Consider the following 21,534-nt stretch of genomic DNA (forward strand, 5'->3'; position numbering starts at 1 on the left):
GCAAGTATGTCTGTATCATATGTGTGCCTGGTGCCTGCAGAGGCATGAAGGCATCAGATCCCCAGGACTGGAGTACAGACAGGTGTGAACATCAATGTGGAAGCTGGAGTGACAATCCCAGGTCTTCTGGAAGAGCATTCAGCACTTTTAACTGCTGAGCCATCTCCAGTTCCTTCTCCTTTATTTGTTTAAAAGAATTATTTATTTTATGTATGTGAGCATGCTGCTGCTGTCTTCAGACACACCAGAAGAGGGCACTGGATCCCATTACAGATGGATGTGAGCCACCAAACAAACACCCTTAAGATCAGGAGCAAAACTCTATTCAGTATGGTACAATGAATTCTAAACACCAAGAAAAAAAATCATTCAAACTGAAAAGGAAGAGTGAAATGATCATTGCTTATGGAGAACATGGTCTTAGAGTTTGAGGCCAGCCTGAACTACACAAAACCCTGTCTCAAACCTCCCAACCACCAGCAAGGGAAGATGTGGAGTAAGCAGAAGAAAATCATCCTAGAGGCAAGCAAGGCAGTTTTCCTGGTTATCAGGGAGGCTGGAATAGGAGGTCTCCTTAAGCCCACGGGTTAGTGATCGGCTCAAATAAATAAAATAAAATAAAATGAAATAAAATAAAGCTAGAAATCTATGGTTGGCACTAGAGATATGGTTCGGTGGTTAAGAGCACTGACTGCTCTTCCAGAGGTCCTGAGGTCAATTCCCAGCAACCACACAGTAGCCACAACCATCTGTAAAGGGGATCACTGTCTCTTTTGGTGTGTCTGACGACAGCAACAGTGTACTCACATACATAAAAATAAATAAATAAATCTTAAAAAAAAAAAGAAGAAAGAAAGAAAGAAAAAAAAAAAAGAAATTTACGACTGACCAAACTAGAGAATTCTCTATATATTAGAATCTACCACTGAATTAATATTAAATTTCTAGAGAATGATGATGATTTTAGCTTTGAAGAATATTCTTGTTCTTACAAGATACACATCACCATGTTTAAGGGGTATTAACAATAAAGTCTGGAGTTTTTCTTCACAAGAAACAAAGTGGAGAGAACAAACCCAGGGTATGGGTTTCTCTTAGGGTAGTGAAAGTGTTCCCAAGTCAATTGTGGTGATACAGGCACAACTCTATAAATATACCAAAACTGATGCACTTTAATCACCAAACCTATTTTTAAAAATGGTAAAGTAACTATCAGGTCTGAATACGACCTGTTGGGGAACAGGAGGAATTTCTAAGAAGTGTTCAATCATCTGTTAAAAGTAATAGATGTTCTATGCCTTGATGCTATGATCACTTGCAAAGTATACAAATAAAAACAAAAACATTGTATTATACATTCAAGACTGTACAATATATAAAAATAATCTTTTTTTAAATTAGAAAATTTTAAACTTTTTTCTATATGCAGAAAATGGATGAGACTGCAGGTCACAACTTACTATGTTAATACACTATAAAAGCTTCAAAATTCTCCCAGATAGTCTATTTTAAAATGCTACTATGGCAGATGCAGGTCCACCTTAGTAGTAGCATACTTGTAAACACAAAGCCCTGAGTTCAATCCTCACCCTACTCCACTCCCAAAAATCTCACACGGGACAACTGATAAGCACATACAAAGGAGGAAAGTTAGCAAGGGCCTGAGGATACAGTACAAAGCTCTAGGCTTCATCTCAGCACCATATAAGGTGGGTGTGGTTCCCACCTGTAATCCTGGTAGGATTATTTGGAATTCAAGGTCTTAGTGTACCCTACCCTAGATTACAAAAGGTCTTGTCTCCAAAAGAAAAGAAAAAAGAGAAAAGAAGAAAAAATGAAAATGAGACTAGCAAACAAAATTATAATCACTGATTTCTTTTCTTTTTTAAAAGACAAAGTCCCAAATAGCTCAAGTTGGCCTCTTACTTGCTGTGTGGCCAACTCCACCTCCTGAGTGTGAGTGTAATAAATCTCCTCACCTGGTTTGTGGTGCTGGGGATGTACCCAGAGGCTCACGCACATCAGAAAAACACCAACTGAGCTACACCTCAGCACCATAATTATTGATTTTACAACTAAAAAATAAAATTTTAAGCAAGGCAGTGAAGTTGCACACCTTTTATCCCAGCCAGCACTCAGAAGGCAGCAGCAGGCCTGGTCTACAAAGTGAATTAGTTCCAGGACAGGTGAGGCTACACAGAGAAACCCTGTCTCAAAAAACAAAAACAAAACAAAAAGCCCCAATAATATTAATAATAATAAATTTTAGTTTGACTTATCCTATAACAAAATGACAGAAAAGATATCTCTAGCATACTAAGTTTTTATTTGTACCTTGACTCTCCTAGCTCAACTGTAGAACTCTACTGTGATTACTTCGGCCTTTGTTTTCTATTCTCAGAGCACACAGCAGTGCTATGGTGTCTATATGGAAGTCCAAGGACAACTTGGGGCGGAGGTCTTCTCCTTCCATGCTGTGACAGGCTCCTGTGGCTCACCACTATGCAGGCCAGGCTAGCTGGGGACTCTCATCTTCACTTCGCATGATCCATAAGAGTTCAGAGTCACAGACACACACGCTGCTTCCGGATTTAGGTGGGTTCTGAGGAACCCGCACTTAGGCCCTCACTCTTGCACAGCAAGCACTGTATCCACTGAGCTGTCTCCAGGCTAGAAATACCTCTGAGTTCTCATCTATAGAACTGCACAGGTCTTTCCTGGGTAGATCTTGAATTTTTATTTTTTAGTGATGAGAAACTTTTTCTAGTTAAAATCTAAAAACCGAAAAGTTTTGTTCGATGTACTGAGACGCACAACTGTAATCGCAACACCTGGGAGATAGGGGCAGTGACAATCACCAGAGTTCCCAAAACATAGGGTTTCAGAAAATTTTCAGAGACAAAAGCTTGAAAGAGGAAATTCTAGAAAAGTCTTCTAGGAGGAGCATACATCAAAATATTTTCTGAAATACACTAAAAGGGGCAGCATATTGAGATGGAGGCAAGCAAACCAAAGAGAAAATCCATTTGGCCTGTGGATGATGCAGCTCAGCTGGTAGAATATTTGCCAAGCACGAATGAGACCCTAGGTCAACAGCATCACAGCAAAGCCTAGGGCTGGTAAACACCTGCCTAGCGTAATCTGAGGCACTCAGGATATTGGCAGAAGGAACTTCAGAAGTTCAAGTACATGCTTGGCTATGTAAGTTTGATGCCAACTGGGGCCACATGAGACCCTCTTCATTCTCAACTTAATGAGATTTAGAATCACCATGGAAACAAACCTCTGGGAATACCTGTGAGGAATTATCTACAGTAGGTTAAATGAGGTAGGAAACTAACCTAAATGTGAACGGTATCTATTATTCTACAGGCTCAGATCCTGGACGAAAAAAATAAAGAAAACAAGTTAAATGGAAGTTTTCATAGCTCTCTGCTTCCTGACTGTAGATACACCATTAGCTGCCTCTTGTCTCTGCTAGCTTACTGTTTCTGCTACGATAGGCTATGTTCCCTGAAACCACAAGCCAAAACAAACCCTTCCTAAAATTGTCTTCTCAAGTATTTTGTTATAGCAACATGACCAATAACTAAAATACTTTGTCTGAAAGAAAAAGAGAGGATATTTGCATATTCTAATCACTGTGTGATCTAGACGCAGGTTAGAACTGAAGTGTCCCCAAAGCTCACTGACTGAAATCACCAATCCATCAATGTTTAGAGGTGGCAATTGGTAAGTGGTTGGATATTGAAGGTTTTAACTTTCACCAACAGTTAATCCATAAATGAAGGCCATTGAGATGATTCAGCATATAGAGGTTCTTACCCCAAGCTTGACTACCTGAATTTGATCCCTGAGACCAACATGGAAACAAAAGAGTGACTCCTCTGACCTCCACACATTTGTCATAGCATGCATGTGTCCCTACTCCACATAAAATAAAACTAAAAATAGAAAACCTAACCATAATGGACTATTGGGACAGAGATTTTAGGAGGTGATGTCCAGTTGAGGAAGTAGGAGGGCAAGTCATGCATGTATCCTTAAAGGGTATCCGTAGTTCTAAGGCCCTCAATTTCCCTTTTCCTTTTTCCCAGTGACCAAACATGAACAGCTCCGTTACATATGCACTCCCTAGCATACTTGGCCTCAACACAATCTGAGGACCATGGAGCTATATGACCATGGACCCAAATAAAATCTTTCCTCTTTTTGTTTCTCTCAGAAATTTTGTCACAGTGATGGTATAAAACTGACTATGAAAACAGGCATTTGCTTTTTAATTGAACTATAGAGGGCAGCTATATACATTTCCTAGGACAATTTTGGGAAGCTGATCTTAGAAAAATTCCCAAATTACTTCTGTTAAAATATGTAGAGCAGAACCAAAAGGGGAAAAGAGGTATTTTCTAATTCCAAATGCATATTTAATCTTAAGAGGGGGGGTGCCTCACTGGGTACCCCAAGTTAATCTTAGACTCATGACCATCTCCCTGCCCTAGCCTGCTAAATATAAATACTAGGATTTCAGGTGTGAGCCACCATGCCCAGCTAGACCTTGAAAGTCTTGAAGTTGTCTTGTATACTATTCAACTATACCACTACTTTCTAATATTTGTGTTTTGGAATAAGGCTATGAGAATGACTTGTAAAACAATCAGGCAAAATGATAATCAAAAGCTATTAAATGCCAAGAGTGGTGGTACATACTTTTAGCACTGGATAGGTAGAAGAAGGAGAAACAAGATCTTAAAGTCATCCTGAGTAACAAATGAGTTCTAGGCCAGCCTAAGCTCTATTCACAAAGCAAAAAACCAAAAAAACAAAACAAACAAAAAACAAAAAACAAAACCTAAGTAAATTGATAGTGCCTGGACAACTCTGAGAGGCTCTGTCTCAAACTATAAAGTAGAAAACAGAAAAGATCTGGGAATACAGCTCAGTGGTAAAGTGCTTACCAATTATGCATGAGGTCCTAGGTTCAATCCCAACTACTAAAGAGTGGGTAGATGTTGGGAATATACCTCAGTTATAGAGCATTTGCTTAGCATTTATGTGTAAAATCCTGAGTTCAAACCCAGTATCTAATTCCCCTACCCCTCCAAAAGCCCTCTATTCACAATAATCTAGCCAATATTAAACACTGAGGCAATAATTTATTGTTTAACTTTTTTTTATTCTGCATTCTAGAGACAGAGAGGGAAAGACCTGTTGCTTTAAAACAGTAACAAGTTATCTTGTTTTGGTTACTAAGCCAACTGAATTCTGACCCCATTGCTCATCATCCCTCCTTCTAAGCTGCAGAAAGGAAGGGAGTAAAGGAGAACAAAGAGGACTCTTTACAAGGAGAGAATAAAGCACTTACACTTCAAGGACTTTCTAGCCACAGATGCCAGGTGCTACCCACTGAAATCCAGGCTTGGACTAAGCTCCACATTCTCAAAGGGCCATCTCAACTGAAGCCTGGGGCTCAAGTCAGCAGGAGGAAGCTGCAGCTCCCACTAGCAGCACATTTCAAAGAGACTGCAACAAGAGAACATGTTCCATTTAAGGTCTAATTCCAATCACCTTCTTCACACAGCAGCAGCAGCAGAACAGATCTGTATATCAGTCTTTTCTTTCAAAGGGTATTTCCATGACTCTGATGAATATGGAACTGGCTATAGCTTCCAAGTCCTTCATTATCCTTCACAGCTATCTGCAAAGTGCCTGTCTCTTTTCTTCTTTAATGATGCACTGTTGCTCCAGGACTCACTGCTATACCAACAGCTCTAAAACTGCCAAATCAACCAAAATCACTGATTGGGCTTCAACACTGCAAGCATACACCCATACAGAAGCCAAAGGAATCACTCATTAGCTGCCAAGATTTAGACTCAATCATGGCTGCTAATTAATCCTGCACAAAAACAACTTAAACTGAATTACTTGAAATCCTTCACAGAACCCAAGAGCTCTGTCTGACAAAGAAAAAATGAGTTTCTGTAAATAAGATAGCAATGAGACATGAAAAAGTAACTTAAAAGTGCCTGATGCATTTTTAAAGAAAACCAACCAATGGCATTTATTTAATGAAAGTTACTAGGAATAGAGGTAAGATAGTCTAATCTCAATTTCCTGTAGTAAGTTTAACAGACCTGGGGCTGGAGAGATGACTGGAGAGTTAAGAGAACTTGCTGCTCTTCAGAGAATGTAAAGGTAGAAGAAAACATTTGTGTTTTCAGGTGAGGTGGCTTCTTGAAAGCCAAAAATACAGAAAACTTACTTTCATTCCTACAAACCTAAGTAAATTTCTAACAATTCAAGTATTAGAGGAGATTTTAAATCTTTATCACATTTAAAGCTTGAAATTCTAAAAATCTAAGAAAGTTATTTAGAGTCAAAAACAAACAAAAAAGAAGCCATGTGACTTAGCAATTCTACTTCTGAACATATATATCCCAAAGGAACTGAAAGCAGGGACTTCATGACTAAGCCATAAGAACACTGCACTAAGTGAGAAAAGTCCAGAGAACAATCTATTTCAAAGACAGCAGCATGCTATGGGAAAGGAGAACAGGGACTACAGGAAAAGCACTACAGATGTATGGGAGTAACAGATATACAGTGTCAGTTTATCTACTGTCACTCGATGGCTAAAGGGTGGGCTGGAAAGACTGCTAAGCAGTTAGGGTGCTTGCTACTCTTCCAAGGACCTTCGCTGAATTCCTAGTACTCACACTGGGCAGCAGCTCACAATTGCCTTTAATTCCAACTCCAGAGAACTGATGCCCTTTCTGACCTCTGCAGGTGCCCACATACATGGAATATACCCCCACACAAATACGTATAAGTAGTTTTTTAAAAGCTAGGCCTGAGCCTGTAATCTATCAATGGTCAGGTTGAGGAAGAAAGATCATAAATTCAAAGGCAGTCTTGGATCCATAGTGGGACTTTATCTCAAAGCAAAACAATAAAAATGGCTAAAATGGTAAGTTTTGTTCTGAATTTTTTTCCTCACAATAAAAAATATCCACAATCTCTGATCAGAGTAGCTCATGCCTTTAATTTCAGCACTAGGGAGGTAGAGACAGTAGGATCTCTATATATTTGGGTCAGTCTGGTCTACATTGCAACTTTCAAGCTAACCAGGTCTACATAATAAGACTATGTCTCCAAAAAATGGCTCGGTGGTTAAGATCAAATACTGCTCTTACATTAGTCCAGGGTTCACTTCCTAGCAACCACACATCTGATACTCACAATCACTGGTAACTCCAGCTTCAGCTAATACCATCTTCTGGCATCTATAGGAACCCGCATTCACATGCGCAACTCATACACAGAAACATACATAAATAATAAAAATAAAATAAACATGTATCTTTGAAACAAAGACTATGTTGCCTTGGCTATCCTAGAACTAACTCATCGTGAAGAACAAACTAACCTCAAATTCATCGAGATCTGCACACCTCTGTCTCCTGAGTGCTGATACAAAGACATGCTCCACAATAAATAGTAAAAAAATCCATAAAATCTGGCCAGTGAGATGGCTCAAGGTAAAAGCACTTGCTGTACAAGCCTGACCAGCTGAGCTCTACCTCCCAATTCCATTTAAGGCAAAAAGACAGAGTCCCAGAAGATGTGCACAGACCTATTTTTGAGTGTCCATACATGCACAGTAATAAATATTTTTTTAAATCCACAAAATACATTTTTCATTTTCCCCATAAATATCAATGCAATAAAAGCTAAATAAATATTTGGAAAAGTCTTGAAAATTTGGTACTGTAATAGAAAATGTAGCAGTGCTTTGATGATTTTATGTCCTAGATCAGACTATCAACTGGTCTAAGACCAACCATGTGGAGCAGAAAGAAATGAATCCAGGCAAGAACGTATAACACCAGAAAACAGACAAAGCATACCCACAAAAACACCATCACAAAGCCCCCAATACTCCAAAGCCATGTCTTCCCTGTCCAATTAATGCAATGGGTTCATTCAAACTTACTTCACCTTAGTTACAACCATGCCTGGATAATCACTTTCATATGGAATGTTTCAAGTAGATTAGTCAAGCCTTAGATGGCCTCTCCTCCTTACTGCTTACTTACATACTCAGTCTCTTCCAGTGTGAAGAGAATGAAGCGTCCTCTTAATGATACGTATTCGTTAAGCTAACTGACCCTCAGAAGCTGTACAGAAACACTTGATTTTCTAAACAGGCTTCCTTCCAAAATCAAGTTATGTTTTAAAGATCACTTAACTAGAGGACAAAAATAAATCAATAAAAGATAAAGTAAATTAGAAAACATAGTAAATACAACTGCTGGAGACAAACCAAAGCTTTAGGTACTAGAACTAAGCAGAAGAATGAAGGAATCCCAGGTAGGTCCCACTGTATGGCTGTGGGGAAGCCATCATCCAAGCTAGGTGAAGACTTTCCAGGACAGTTGCTTTGGGGGTCATCCATAATCTACAAGGAAATCCAGGCAGAAGAGGCCTAGGTAACTTGTTAGTAGGTGATAAACCGGGTCAGCAATCTGCTTTATCTGTCTTTGATCTGGTACCTGGTAAGTATGATGAGAAGAATCTGAAAGAAGCACAGTGGGCCACCAAAGGAAAATGAACCAACCCGTGACCGAAAGGAGAAAGATTCTGAAAACGTTACATGGCGCTACACCATGTAAGCAGAAAAGCCTGCTCCTTACTATTTTGCCTCTTAAATAAATGTCTTAAAATTCCGGAAGGGAAAAGAGATAGAGAAGAAATCAGAAACTGATAGCCATGGTCCATAACCTTTCTGACATACTACTTTAAGAGAATTTCCATGGACATGTGATAAGTTATATACCAAAATATCAACTGAGTCCTTTAAAGCATGGCTTTATTTCACCTTATTTTTTTTAATACTTTTCATCATTCTTTTTCAGTTTCCAGGTAGGACTACAGAACCTATCTTTCTGACATTTTTAAGGTAGGGTCTCATGTCAGCTGAGACCCTCAAACTTAGTGTGTCTTCCTATCTCCAGTGTGCTGGTGGTTAACATTCTAAGCATGCACCACCACGCCTGGCTTATTATGCAGAACTGGGAAGCAAATCCATGGCTTTCTACATGCTAGACAAGCAACCTACCAACTGGGCCACACCCCCAGCCCTGAATTCTAACATAACTTCTAGCCCACAGATGGTCTCTTTAAAAGAAGCAACATGAGGGAGCTGGAGAAATGGCTCAGCGGTTAAGAGCACTGACTGCTCTTCCAGAGGTCCTGAGTTCAATTCCCAGCAACCACATGGTGGCTCACAACCATCTGTAAAGAGATCTGATGCCCTCTTCTGGTGTATCTGAAGACAGCTACAGTGTACTTATATATAATAAATGAATAAATCTTAAAAAAAAAAAAAAAAAAAAAAGAAGCAACGTGAAACAACTAAGCAGCATAATTACTAGCCCTAGAAAGAGGCAGTCTTTGTTCCCCACAGCTCTCTACATTGTCTAATTTTGTATACACACTGGAAGTGGCCAAAGGAAACTACTAAGTACTCAGAATGCACAAGTTGCTATTATATAAGGATTTCTTTAGATCTAATTTAAAATAACTTAGAATCTTCTAAAACATTTTAGAGTTATCAGTGACATCCCCTTACCACAAAGAACACAACAATGGTTACAGAGTTCCAAGAATTTTGGTGAAAAAAGTCTGTAAAGGTTCATCAGAAAACACCTGTTTTATCTGGACTTTCGAGAATACACCTGTAATCCCAGCACTTGTCCGACAGAGGCAGGAAGATCTGAAGTTTCAGAGGTTTCAAAGCCATCCTGGGCTTCAAAAGACACTGTCTAAAAAAGAAAGACAAAACTCCACATGACAAAGAAAAAAGAAACAGATAACACCAAACTTTAGAAACCAGAGAGATACATAAACTATCTTTTCGTTGTTGTTGTTTGGTTTTTGATTTTTGAAGACAGGATTTTGCATAACCCTGGCTGTCCTGGAACTCACTCTGTAGACCAGGCTGGCCTCAAACTCCAAGCGCTTTGATTAAAGACAGTTGCCACCATTACCCAGCACATAAACTACTGAACTCTGCCTGGGGATATAGGGTGAATTTAGATGGGGAAACTGAATCTTATAGCTCAAAATTTTAAGTACCAGGTACAACTAAAGACAATTAGACCCCTAGATTTTCTCCTTGACTCAGCACAAGTGGACTATTATCCTCCCATCCTAAAGGAGGTTTTACTCTGTGGTTTACTCCAGCAAGACTCAAATAGGGTCTCTGGACACCCAGGAAATACTCAGGTAAGGAGAGGAGTATCATCTAAATGCAAGATTAAATGAGTCCCTACACACTTGGGTTCTAGTACCTGCCCTCATTCCCACGTGGCCACTAAGATACAAGCTCCATAACTTAAAATCTTCAGGCACAAGACTAGGGGACTCTGCTCAAAGTAAAGTGATCCAGAAAAGGATAAGCAACAGGAAGACAGTAAGGGACAACATGGGCAGTAGCTGAAGCTAAAACAGAGGAAACTCAAGCTCAAGGCTAGCCTAAGCCACAAAGTAATAAAATCTAGGCCAATCTGAACTATGTCGCAAAATCCTATTCCAACTACAACCCTTTGAGAAAAAGTTAAGATAAGAGTTAAACATCCTATTCTAATAGGGGGCTAAGACAGAAGGATCCAGAATTCAAAGGCAGCCTGGGCTACATAATGAAACTATGTCCCATCTCTCTCACCTCACCCCCCCACCCCACCCCAAAAAATCTGGAGAGAATTTCTCATTCAAGGAAGGACTTACCTTAAAAGAATAAGGTTGAACCCTAGAAATAAATACTAATACTACTAATAATAATGATGCCAGGTACCAGTTTGTTATTCTAGCGTGGGGGAGGCAGGGACCAGCTGGCTAACCAGTCCAGCCAATGGATGAGCTCTAGATCCGTGAGACTTTCTCTCAAAGGAGTTGGGCATTAGTTCCTGAAATAACTCCCAAGGTTGCTCCTTCTCACACACAAACATGCATACAGAAGACAAAAGAAAGACAGTAAAAAGTTTATAATAACCTTCTTAATTAATCACCAAATGAAAGAATTCAAGAAAATTACAAAATCAAGTTATGTGTAGACCCAACACAAGAAAGAGGTAAAGGAAATCCCCCTAGGGTAGTGTCAAAGAGGAATTCCCAAGACAGTAATTAGGCAACAGGACCAAGACAAATGAAAGATTCTACATACTAAAGTTCTCAGAAATAAAAGAAACAAAAACCCCACACCTGGGTGGCCCAGTGGTGGCCCGCTCCTTTAATCCTGGCACTAGGGAGGCAGAAGCAGAGGCAGGCAGATCTCTGAGTTTGAGGCCAGCCTTGCCTACAGAATGAGTTCCAGGACAGCCAGGGCTAAAAAGAGAAACCCTGTCTCAAAAAGCCAAAACAAACACCAAAAACCCTTACCTGTGCTAAAGACTCTATAAGACTCAATGGCTGATTAAAACTTCTGAGGATATAAAGTTAGAATGATGCAGATACAGAGCCAAATTATCTTGGACTATTTTTAACCCCGTCAATAGCCACTCATTGTTTGTTAAATTCTTAGCAAACCACTAACTTCTACTAATCCAAGGGCTAAAAAAGTTACCAGATAGTACCTAAAACCTACTTAGAACCAATCATGGTGATACATGCCTTTAATCCTAGCATTTGGGAGGCAGAGGAAGGCAGATTTGCAGAGTTCAAGCCCAGCTGGTATACATACCAAGTTCCAGGCCAGCCAAGGCTACAGACATAGGAAGACTGTCTTAAAACAAAAAGAGGGGTTGGGGATTTAGCTCAGTGGTAGAGCGCTTGCCTAGGAAGCGCAAGGCCCTGGGTTCGGTCCCCAGCTCCGAAAAAAAAAAGAAAAAAAAAAAAACAAAAAGACCTCTAAAAAACAAAAGACCTACAGCAGTTTCCCTGTTTCTTTCCTATAACCTGCTCATCCAAAGGCCCACCAATGTACCAATGTACTCTATAAATTCTTAGATTTGACTTTCCTTGTTTTTATTTTTTTTAAATTTGTGTGTGTGTGTGTGTGTGTGTGTGTGTGTGTGTGTGTGTGTGTGTTGTGTGTGTGTGTGTGTGTGTATACACAGAAGGGAACACCGGATCTCTTGGAATTTGGGTACAGGCAGTTGTGAGTTGCCAGACAGTGCTGGGAAGGGACTCTTTCAGCAGTAAGGACTCTTAAGCACTGAGCTGTGTCTCCAGCCCCACTTCCCTGTTCCGTAATCAATGCAATCTCATGTAACCAATCCCATAGCATAACAAAATAAATGCACCCTGAACTCATGTGTGTAGACCATGATTTGGCTCAAGAATAAACTCTTACTGTCATTGAGGTGAGGACTATTTTGAAGGTTGATAAATCTTAGGGCTACAAGCTTATTTCAGGCAACAGGGAAAATAGGTTATTAATATGAACACATATGGTGGACATTTTATACTGTTGACATTTGGGAACAAATGACATGTATACATAGAAAACAAAACAAATGGCTTTTTTTTTTTTTAAATCACCAAGCACAAAAGATTTTAAGTTTTGGTAAGAATTGAAATTATGTAAGACTGCAAAATAATAAAAACTCAAACACAGGATTACTTGAAATTCTTGAGCCAGAAAAGGGTATATAGTTGACTGTGCTCAGAGAAAGATATCTGAGTGATTTTGGTAATGACAAGATCCACTTGTGCAACTACGTGACCTGAAGAAAATAAAGGAATGAAAAGGCCCAAGTGTTAACCAAATTGTTCATTTAAATGCTCGAGTTAGACACATAAGATGACTTAGCCTGTAGACACTTGTTGCCAAACCTGACCACCTTGGTTTGATATCTAGAATCCACGTCAGAAAGAGAAAACTGATTTCCACAAGTTGTCTTCTGACAAATGTATCCACACACATAACACACAATAAATAAATTTAAACACTGAGCCAAGTATCCCAGATGATGTATATGTATGCTAGGTATTCCTCACCTTTTTTACTATCTTTTCTTCTCCAGCAGGCTGTCGTCAGTCGTCGTCATCCCCCACCTCCCCCATTCAGGGTTTCTCTATATAGCTCTGGCTGTTCTGGGATTCATTGCACTGACTAGCTTGAAACTCACAGAGATCCACCTGCCTCTGCCTCCTGCCTCCTGCTTCCAGCCCCCCTGCCCCCGCCTCCTAATGTCCCCTGGCTGCTGATTGGCTTGATCTATAAGGAATCCCAGAAACACAGAGTCAGCAAGTTCATTCTTCCACCTCCCTCACTGCAAAGGAGCTCAAGTTCTGTCACCAGAAACTCATCATTCTCCCTCAAAAAAGCCAAGTAACTGCTCCTCTCTCTATTCCTTCCAGAAAAAAACAACAGTTTGGCTACAGGTTATAATATCATTTCTTCTGGTACCATTATACATGCAACTTTATAAATAGTATCCTTATAACAAACTCACCTGGGCACATACAGGAAAGCAAGGCCTGTAATCCCAGTTACTCAGAGGCTACATTGTGAGTTAAAGGTCAGCCTAGAGAATTTAACAAGTCTTTGTAGCAAACAAAAAGTAAAAAGGATGGGAATATAACTCAGAGATTAACAACTTGCCCAACATCTGTGAGGCCCTAGGTTCAATCCCCAGTACCTCTAATTTAAAAAAGAAAAAAAAAGAAAAGAAAAAGATTAAATACAAAAACAAGGGGCTGGAGAGATGGCTCAGCAGTTAAGAGCACTCACTGCTCTTCCAGAGGTCCTGAGTCCAATTCCCAGCAACCACATGGTGGCCCACAACCATCTGTAATGGGATGCAATGACCTTTTCTGGTGAGTCTGAAGACAGTGACAGTGTACTCATATACATAAAATAGATAAATCTTTTAAAAAATAATAAAATAAAATAAAAAAAACAGAAAAAGAAAACTCTCTGTGCTATTTATTCTGTCCAGTTGCTCATGTCATCCTGTTGAGATTCTAAGATGAACAGATGCAACAGAATAGTGGGAACTAAGGAGAGGAAGGGAACTCAAGTAAATACTAACATACTTTAAGCTCTGTTGAAGGTCTCTAAGCTCTTGTATGTATTAGATTTAATCATCGTGAATATACTATGTGGTTAGCACAGATTTGCTTGTTTTGTTGCCAATTACCAACATCTAGAAGTTGCTTGTCCATAATAAGCACTCCAGTACTGATTTAAGACACAATTAGTAGATACAGCAGGGAAGAGTTCACCTGGTAGATTATTTCTATTTTAGAAAACTATATGAAGATCGAGGAACTGTAACTCCCTTGACTGCAGAACTAAAAACTACATGAGGCCTACATGGGGAGCCTACAATGAGCCTTTTTTTTTTTAATGAGCCTTTTTTTTTTCTCTCCTCCATACAGTCCTGATTGTCCTAGAACTGTGTAGACCAGGCTATAGAGATTAGCCTGCCTCTGCTGAGATTTAATCTCAGCTGAAATTTAATCTCTGCTTAAAGTCGAGCGCCACCACACCCAGCAAAATCTTATTTCTTTATCTTCCCACAATATAAACAAGAACACAAGTGGCACATTTACACCTAACTATCAAAGTCAAAGTGGCAAATGTTTTTTAAAATTATGTACTTGCAACCTAGGGGCTTATTTAGGAGGATATAGCACCATTAAACATCAGTTATGAGTTAAACAAGGGGAGAGCAAACAAAAATAAGCTTGTGAGAAAGAAATGCAAAGATTAAGGGTAAAGAGACAGAGAGCTAGAGATGTAGGCTAGACTTGATCTCCAGCACCAAACGCAAGAAAAAGAAAAAGAAAGCGTGTATGAGCCTCCTTAGTTTTCAAAGAATTTCAAAGTTCATAGACTAAAACCTAAACACTGTCAGCAAAATCATCAGCTATTAGAACTTACAAAAATAAAAACATAGCAAAAGTGAGTGTGAAAATCAAGGGAGAAAATACAAAGTGTGAGTCAAAATATGAAATACATGAACCCAAAAATTTGATATGTGGAAATCATGCACTCCACCACACGCTCACATAATTATATGGGCTAATTAAAATAGTCATGATACCCATCTTACAAATGAAAACATACAAGTAGAAGAAATAAGAATCTGATATAAAACAAAGGAACTCCAAAGGTTTCCAGAAACCATAATTTTTCTTTATATTATGTTGCACTCCAATGAGAGGAGAAAATCTGTACGAATACGAATCTAGAAGCCTGAGAAATTTCGAGAATAACATGAGTGAAAATCGGCAAGAGACACTGAGGGGTGGGTAAGGTTACCAAAGGGAAGGTAATGCCAGATGCAACACTTGGATACAGAAGGTGTATCAAAAGCATCCCTACTAAGTGAGAGGTGGAGAAGCATTTGGGGCTGGCTTTGGTTTAAGAGAATAAAACAGAAACAAGGCCTATAAAGCAAAAGCAATGGTGGAACTTAAAGGAGGGCTAGATCCATGCCACAAGCGAGAGGTACAGAACTACAAAACGGATTCTACAGGATAGGGAAAGGGCCAGTTCGTGACCAATCAGTTGCTACTAGTTTCCGAAAGGCGGCATAGAAGTGGCTACTCAGCCCCACCCCACGACACCAGCTCTTTGGGAAAGAGGATCCCCAAGGCCAACCGTCCGGCTCAGGCTCTCGGCTCAAGCCCAGATCCCACTCGGCCCTGCTCCCGCGGCTCAGAACGGCCTCTCCCCGAACCTCACCGAACGTTGCAGCTCCCCAAGCCAAAACGAGGCGCGCTCCTTTCCGCTGGGATCTGGGTCGTGGTAAAGCGCCTGCACCGCCTGGTACACGAGCTGCAAGGTTGGCTTGGCTCCTTCCATGGTGGTGGAAGCGGCGGCGATGACAGCGAAGAGTCCGATACTTCTCCCAAGGCTTCCGCTTGCTCTGCCTTCAAGCGTCCTCACTGTCTCGGCCACAGCCGCTCCCTGACTGGCGCCATCTCCTCTTTTCTGGCCGTTACCAGGGAAGGGGTGGGGGGGGTGGGGTTCCTCGTGGAAGTTGCCCCCTCGGAAACAGCGGATAGGTCGTTTTCAGGTTCCTGGCTCCTTTTTGTCTTGTCTTCCCGCCAGAATCCCAGACTCTAGAGTCCGGATGCGGGTTCTTGCTTCCACACCTCCCGCCTTGCTCTCAAAGGCCTACCTCCGCATGACACAAACCACGCAGCGAACCTAAGCAGAGCTTCTCCAGACCGGAAGCGGTCGCCTGTATACTTGGCACACTTCCGCCTGGTGCACCACAAACTACCTCCTTCCCGGCACGCCTCCTCTTGTTTCCCCCGCCTCCTCCCGGAAGTGACTCTGCCGGGCTAGGAGGACCAGGGAGGGGAAATAGGTACAAGGTAGTCTCCTAGGTTTATAAATCTAACTTGAGCTTTAAGACCGTCTAGTCTAACATTCCCGACCAAATCTTACCTCCTCAGCAATGAATCCACAGTCTTTCCTCCCGGTTCCTCTACTTCCTCACCTGTTTCCAAGGAGTGTTTAGGAGCCTGTAATCTCAGCCCTTGGAAGTTAGCCACAAAACCTTCCGGAGGAATTCAAGACCAGCCTCTATTACCTGAAGCCCTGTCTTTAAAAAACAAACAACCAAGCGGTGATGGCAGACAGGTTTAATCCCAGCACTCGAGAGGTAGAGGCAGGCCTATCTCTGAGTTTGAGCCAGTCTGGTCTACAGAGCAAATTCCTGGACAACCAAGAATACACAAAGAGACCCTGTCTCAGAAAATAATAAATAAATAAATAAATAAATAAACAAACAAACAAATAAATACCAAACAATCTAACCAATAGTCTAGCAATCCTCAGTTCACACACAAAACTATCTGATGGAAGGTGACAGTGTACAAAGAATTATCGTTACAGATTAACAACCTTCCAAGATAAATGCTTTTTTTATGAAATTGTTTTAAAGATTAATTTTTAGGTGTATGAGTGTTTTGCCCACGTATGTATGCATGTGCAGCATGGTGCATGCCTGGTGCTGGAGTAGTTACAGTGTGAGCTGCCATATAGGTGCTGGGAACTGAATGTGGGTCCTCTACAAGATCAGCGAGCTTGTCGACTCTCCAGTTCCTATAACCTCATTTAAAAAGATGAGAGTTTAAGGCTCTTCATGTGGGATCGTAGGTCTAATCCCAGCACTTGGGAGGCACTGTTCAAGTCTGTAGGAAAAAGAGGAAAGTGTATTTTATAGAATCTGTAGACTGAAAGAGTCCACGCCAGCTGGAAGAAAGACTTGATATTTAGCAAACACATCCCATGTATCTTTGTGTCCTCAAGAGATTGCCTAACATGGTAAGTAAACAGAAACTGCGTTAAGTATCCGTCTTTTAGGGTTGGGGATTTAGCTCAGTGGTGGAGCGCTTGCCTACCAAGCGCAAGGCCCTGGGTTCCGTCCCCAGCTCCGGGAAAAAAAAAAAAAGTATCCGTCTTTTAGCTCCTTAGAGACTTCTCTTAAAGCATTGTACCTTGCAACACTAAATGTCTTGGACAAGGACAAAAATCATTGCAGTAATCCTGTCAAGGAGCCATAGTGGCCTAATGTAGGCATTAGAGATGGAGATGGTGAAGCGTAAAATAAATTTTGGAGAATGGATTGAATGTGGTGGTGACTGTGGCAACAGGAGAGAAGAAAGAGAGCTCAGCTCTCTGAAACACAGACCACAGAAACTGCTAATTTTATAGTAGTAGAAGAAGGAGAATGTCGAATATGTACTCCAGTTCCCTGCAGTGCTGTCACAGGGATTGTCATAAAGCTTAGATCTGTCCCAGGATGATACACATGACTTTCAGTGAACCTCGAGTTCAGCAGCAAGCTAAGCTGTGGCTCCACAGAGTCCTCCCGTCTCCAGTTATGCCATTAACATAGACTGGCACATCTGCGTCTTTACACAGGTTGTAAACTTTGAGAATAAATCTGTTTCATCACTGACTACCCCTAATTTCACCTAGAGTTGTGACTGTGGCAATTGCAAGATTTTCTTTTAATTCCAGTTCAATCTTAATTACTAACATAAATTTCGAATCACACATCATGTTTCATACATTTATAAAAAGGTTACCGAGAGCTTAGAGGAGTGAAGAGATTACAGAAGTTTCTTTTAAAAATCATATTCAGGGGGTTGGGGATTTAGCTCAGTGGTAGAGCACTTGCCTAGGAAGCGCAAGGCCCTGGGTTCAGTCCCCAGCTCTGAAAAAAAGAACCAAAAAAAAAAAAATCATATTCAGCAGGACTGGAAAGATGGGGCTTCAGTTAAGAGCACTGACTGCTCTACCAGAAGTCCTGAGTTCAATTCCCAGCAACCACATGTGGCTCACAACCATCTGTAATGGGATCCAATGCCCTCTTCTGGTGTGTCTGAAGACAGTGACGGTGAACTCACACTTAAATAATACTCACATACACTTAAATACACATAAATAAATCTTTCTTTAAAGATTTATTTATTTATTATATATAAGTACACTGTAGCTCCACAGTGAGTTCCAGGACAATCAGGGCTATGTGGAGCAGCCCTGTCTCAAAAATCAAATCAAGGGGGCTGGAGAGATGGCTCAGCGGTTAAGAGCACCCGACTGCTCTCCCAGAGGTCCTGAGTTCAATTCCCAGCAACCACATGGTGGCTCACAACCATCTGTAAAGAGATCCGATGTCCTCTTCTGGTGTATCTGAAGACAGCTACAGTGTACTTATATATAATAAATGAATAAATCTTAAAAAAAATAAAATCAAAACAAAAAAGCCAGACTGGCTGTAACAAAAAACAGAAATAGAATTTGAAGACGAGGGCCAGGGATCTAGTTCAGTGGTAAAGTGCCTTCCTAGGATGCATGAAGAATCCTCAGAACTACATAACCCAGGTCTGGTTGTGAATGCCTGTAGCCCTACCCCTAGAGAAGTAGAGGCAGGAAGATCAGAAGTCCAAGATTATCTTCCGCTATGTAGCGTGTCTTCAAGATTAGCCTGGGCTACGTGAAACCCTGTATGGAAAAAAATAATATTGAATAACAATAAATTGAGAAGCTACCTTCGTTTCATTGGTAGCAATTTGCCAAGTAGTCCCAATGTCCCTTGACAGCTTAACATTTACAGACATTGGTTCTTTTATTCCAGTCTTAATTATGGATGTGAACTCAGGTTGCTCATTACATATCACACTGTAATTACACACACTCCATTCAAGTAACAGAGTGACTACAGAAAAATTAAAAAGGCCTCAACAGAGCTTAAGCAGACCAAAGATGCCTGTTTATAGTCAGTGGCAGAGTGTTAAATACAGATGTAAATAAAAGGAGACGAGACGTGTCGATGGACAGGAGCACTTTTGTAATCTTTACATTTACAGTCTATATTATATTTGAAAGAGTTTATTTTATAAGTACCTCATACTTTAAAATTGGAGTCGGCACACACAATTATAAATTGCTCACTAGTTACGCACTGCTAATGGTTTGCTTTAATACCTTTAATCTACATGTAACATAGATGGCACCTGGTTGGGCAGGGAGGTGAGGTGTGCAAGACCCAGAAGACTTGGAAGCATTTGACAGCCCCCCCATGTATAGAGGTGATAATGAGGAGAAAGAGCAGCGGCCATTAGGAGTGAAGCTTCCACAGCACGAAGCTCAAGATTCAAGGCTGACCATCTGGCTACAAGGACAAGACTAAACTTTGGAGCTATGGAATGGTTAGCTGTTTGTTCAAACTCCCTACAATGTATGCTAACTGGAAATAGAAAGGGGAAAGCAAGTCTTTGAGGATGCTGACCGCCTGTTTCTCAAACTCCGATCTTCCGTTACAGCAGTAAATACACTTAGTTGCTAAACCAGTTTGCCAGCCCCCAGCTTGTTTAATTTTTTGAAACAATTTATTTCAAGGGGTCCTGGGACTTTGACCATTTGGATAAACTGGCTATCCAGAAAGCCCCAAGGATCCTATCCTGTTCCTGCCTCCCCAGTACTAACTTATAAGTACACACCACAATACACTGCTTTTAACATGGGTTCTGGAGACCAAACTCAGGTTCTCCTGTTTAATGGTGTGGTGGTTTAAATAAGAATGTCCTCATATGCTCGTATATTTGAATACTTAGTCACCAGAGAGTGGTCCTACTTAGAGTGATTGGTAGGTGTGGCCGTGTTAGAGGGAATATGTCACTGGGGGTGGGCTTTGAGGTTTCAGAAGGTCAAGCCAGGTCCAGTGGCTGTCTGTTCCTGATGCTTGTGGATCCAAATGTAGGACTCTAAGTTGTAGTGAGCTTTGATTTCTTTAAAAACTCAGTAATGGTATATTATGGTATGGTATGGTATGGTATGGTATGGTATGGTATGGTATGGTATGGTATGGTGTGGTATGGTATATGAATGTTTTTGTTTTAATCCCAGGTGTGGAAAAGCAGGTGATTGTGATTTACTGTGTGCACTAACAGGGGCATGATCTTTGCCAGCTGTAGAAAGTTTAATTCTGGGAACTCTGGAAAGGGTATGAATGGGAGAGCCCTGAGGACCTGGGGCAGCCCCACCCCGACTGCTGCCTCTGCTACTGTGTTTGATGTTGCTGGATCTTCGGATTTGGACTTGCCCCAAGGACCCAAAGCCTCTAATCAACTGGAAGCAACCTATAGAGGCCTACGCCCCCTTTCTCCTCTGACCTTTCTCCCCTACCTAGTATTAGGGGGCTGGAAGGGATCCTCAGGGTGGAAGAAGGTTGGAAAGGTAGTAGATATAAAAATCCAATAAAACAACTCAAACAAATACGGCGACACTCAGTTACTCTCTAGCACCCTGTCTCCCTGCATGCTACCATGCTTCCTGCCCTGATCACAACAAGCTAAACCTCTGACACTATAAACAAGCCCCAAATGCTTTCTTTTATAAGAGTTGCTGTGGTCATGATGTCTCACCACAGCAATACAACACTGACTAAGAAACATGCAAGCACTTTACCAAACAAGCTATTTCCCTACTCTTGGTATGGTTTTAATAAGCCCATATGTCCCTGTGTGTTCCAATAAGTTTTGGTGCTGGACAGAAGGTAGCTCCTACGTGTTCAGTGAGACGCATGGTTATTCCGCTTTTGATTTGTACTCAAACTGGAGCTGATGCTGCCGTAAAATGGAATCTTCTTAGCTCCCTCTGAAGTCCACGACCTCTTTGTCTTTGTTTTGTGTATACACACACACACACACACACACACACACACACACACACACACATAAATTTATAAGTATGATTTGCTCATTCCATTTAGTACTTGTATGTATGTGATTTCAGGACTGTGCTGGTTTGGATGAAAATGACCCTCAGAGGCTCATACGTTTGAGCACTTGGTCCTCAGTTGGTAGAACTTCTTGAGAGAGAGAGAGTAGAAGGTGTGACCTTGTAGGAGGAGGTGTGTCACTGGGTAAGGACTTTGATGTTTTGAAAGATAGCTCTCTCTGCCTCCCGCTTTCGGATTGGGACAAAAGCTCTCAGCTGCTGATCTAGCACCAGGCCTGCCTAATACCATGCTGTCTGCCATGATCATCATGGACTCT

The 21,534-nt window shown here is 41.0% G+C and overlaps 1 protein-coding gene across 4 annotated transcripts in view; it reads right to left on the reverse strand.

The window, feature by feature from the left end:
* Tnpo3 (transportin 3) overlaps positions 1-21,534 on the reverse strand; it is an 88,735-nt gene that overhangs the window by 61,189 nt on the left and 6,012 nt on the right. Inside the window, exons 1-2 of one of the 4 annotated variants that reach the window (XM_006236186.5) lie at positions 15,701-15,839; positions 5,366-5,523 (exon numbers count right to left, since the gene is read on the reverse strand). The exons of 1 other annotated variant lie outside the window; for it this stretch is intronic. Coding sequence is in view for 2 of the 3 variants with exons in the window: in NM_001106587.1 (NP_001100057.1) it covers positions 15,701-15,820 (120 nt within the window). In the remaining variant the exon portion in view is untranslated. Of the gene's footprint in view, positions 1-5,365; positions 5,524-15,700; positions 18,205-21,534 lie in introns of those variants that run through there. 2 more of the 4 variants (NM_001106587.1, XM_039107279.2) reach the window with 2 other exon arrangements.

The sequence above is a fragment of the Rattus norvegicus genome, chromosome 4 (genome assembly GCF_036323735.1).
Source record: "Rattus norvegicus strain BN/NHsdMcwi chromosome 4, GRCr8, whole genome shotgun sequence".
Lineage (NCBI taxonomy): Eukaryota > Metazoa > Chordata > Mammalia > Rodentia > Muridae > Rattus > Rattus norvegicus.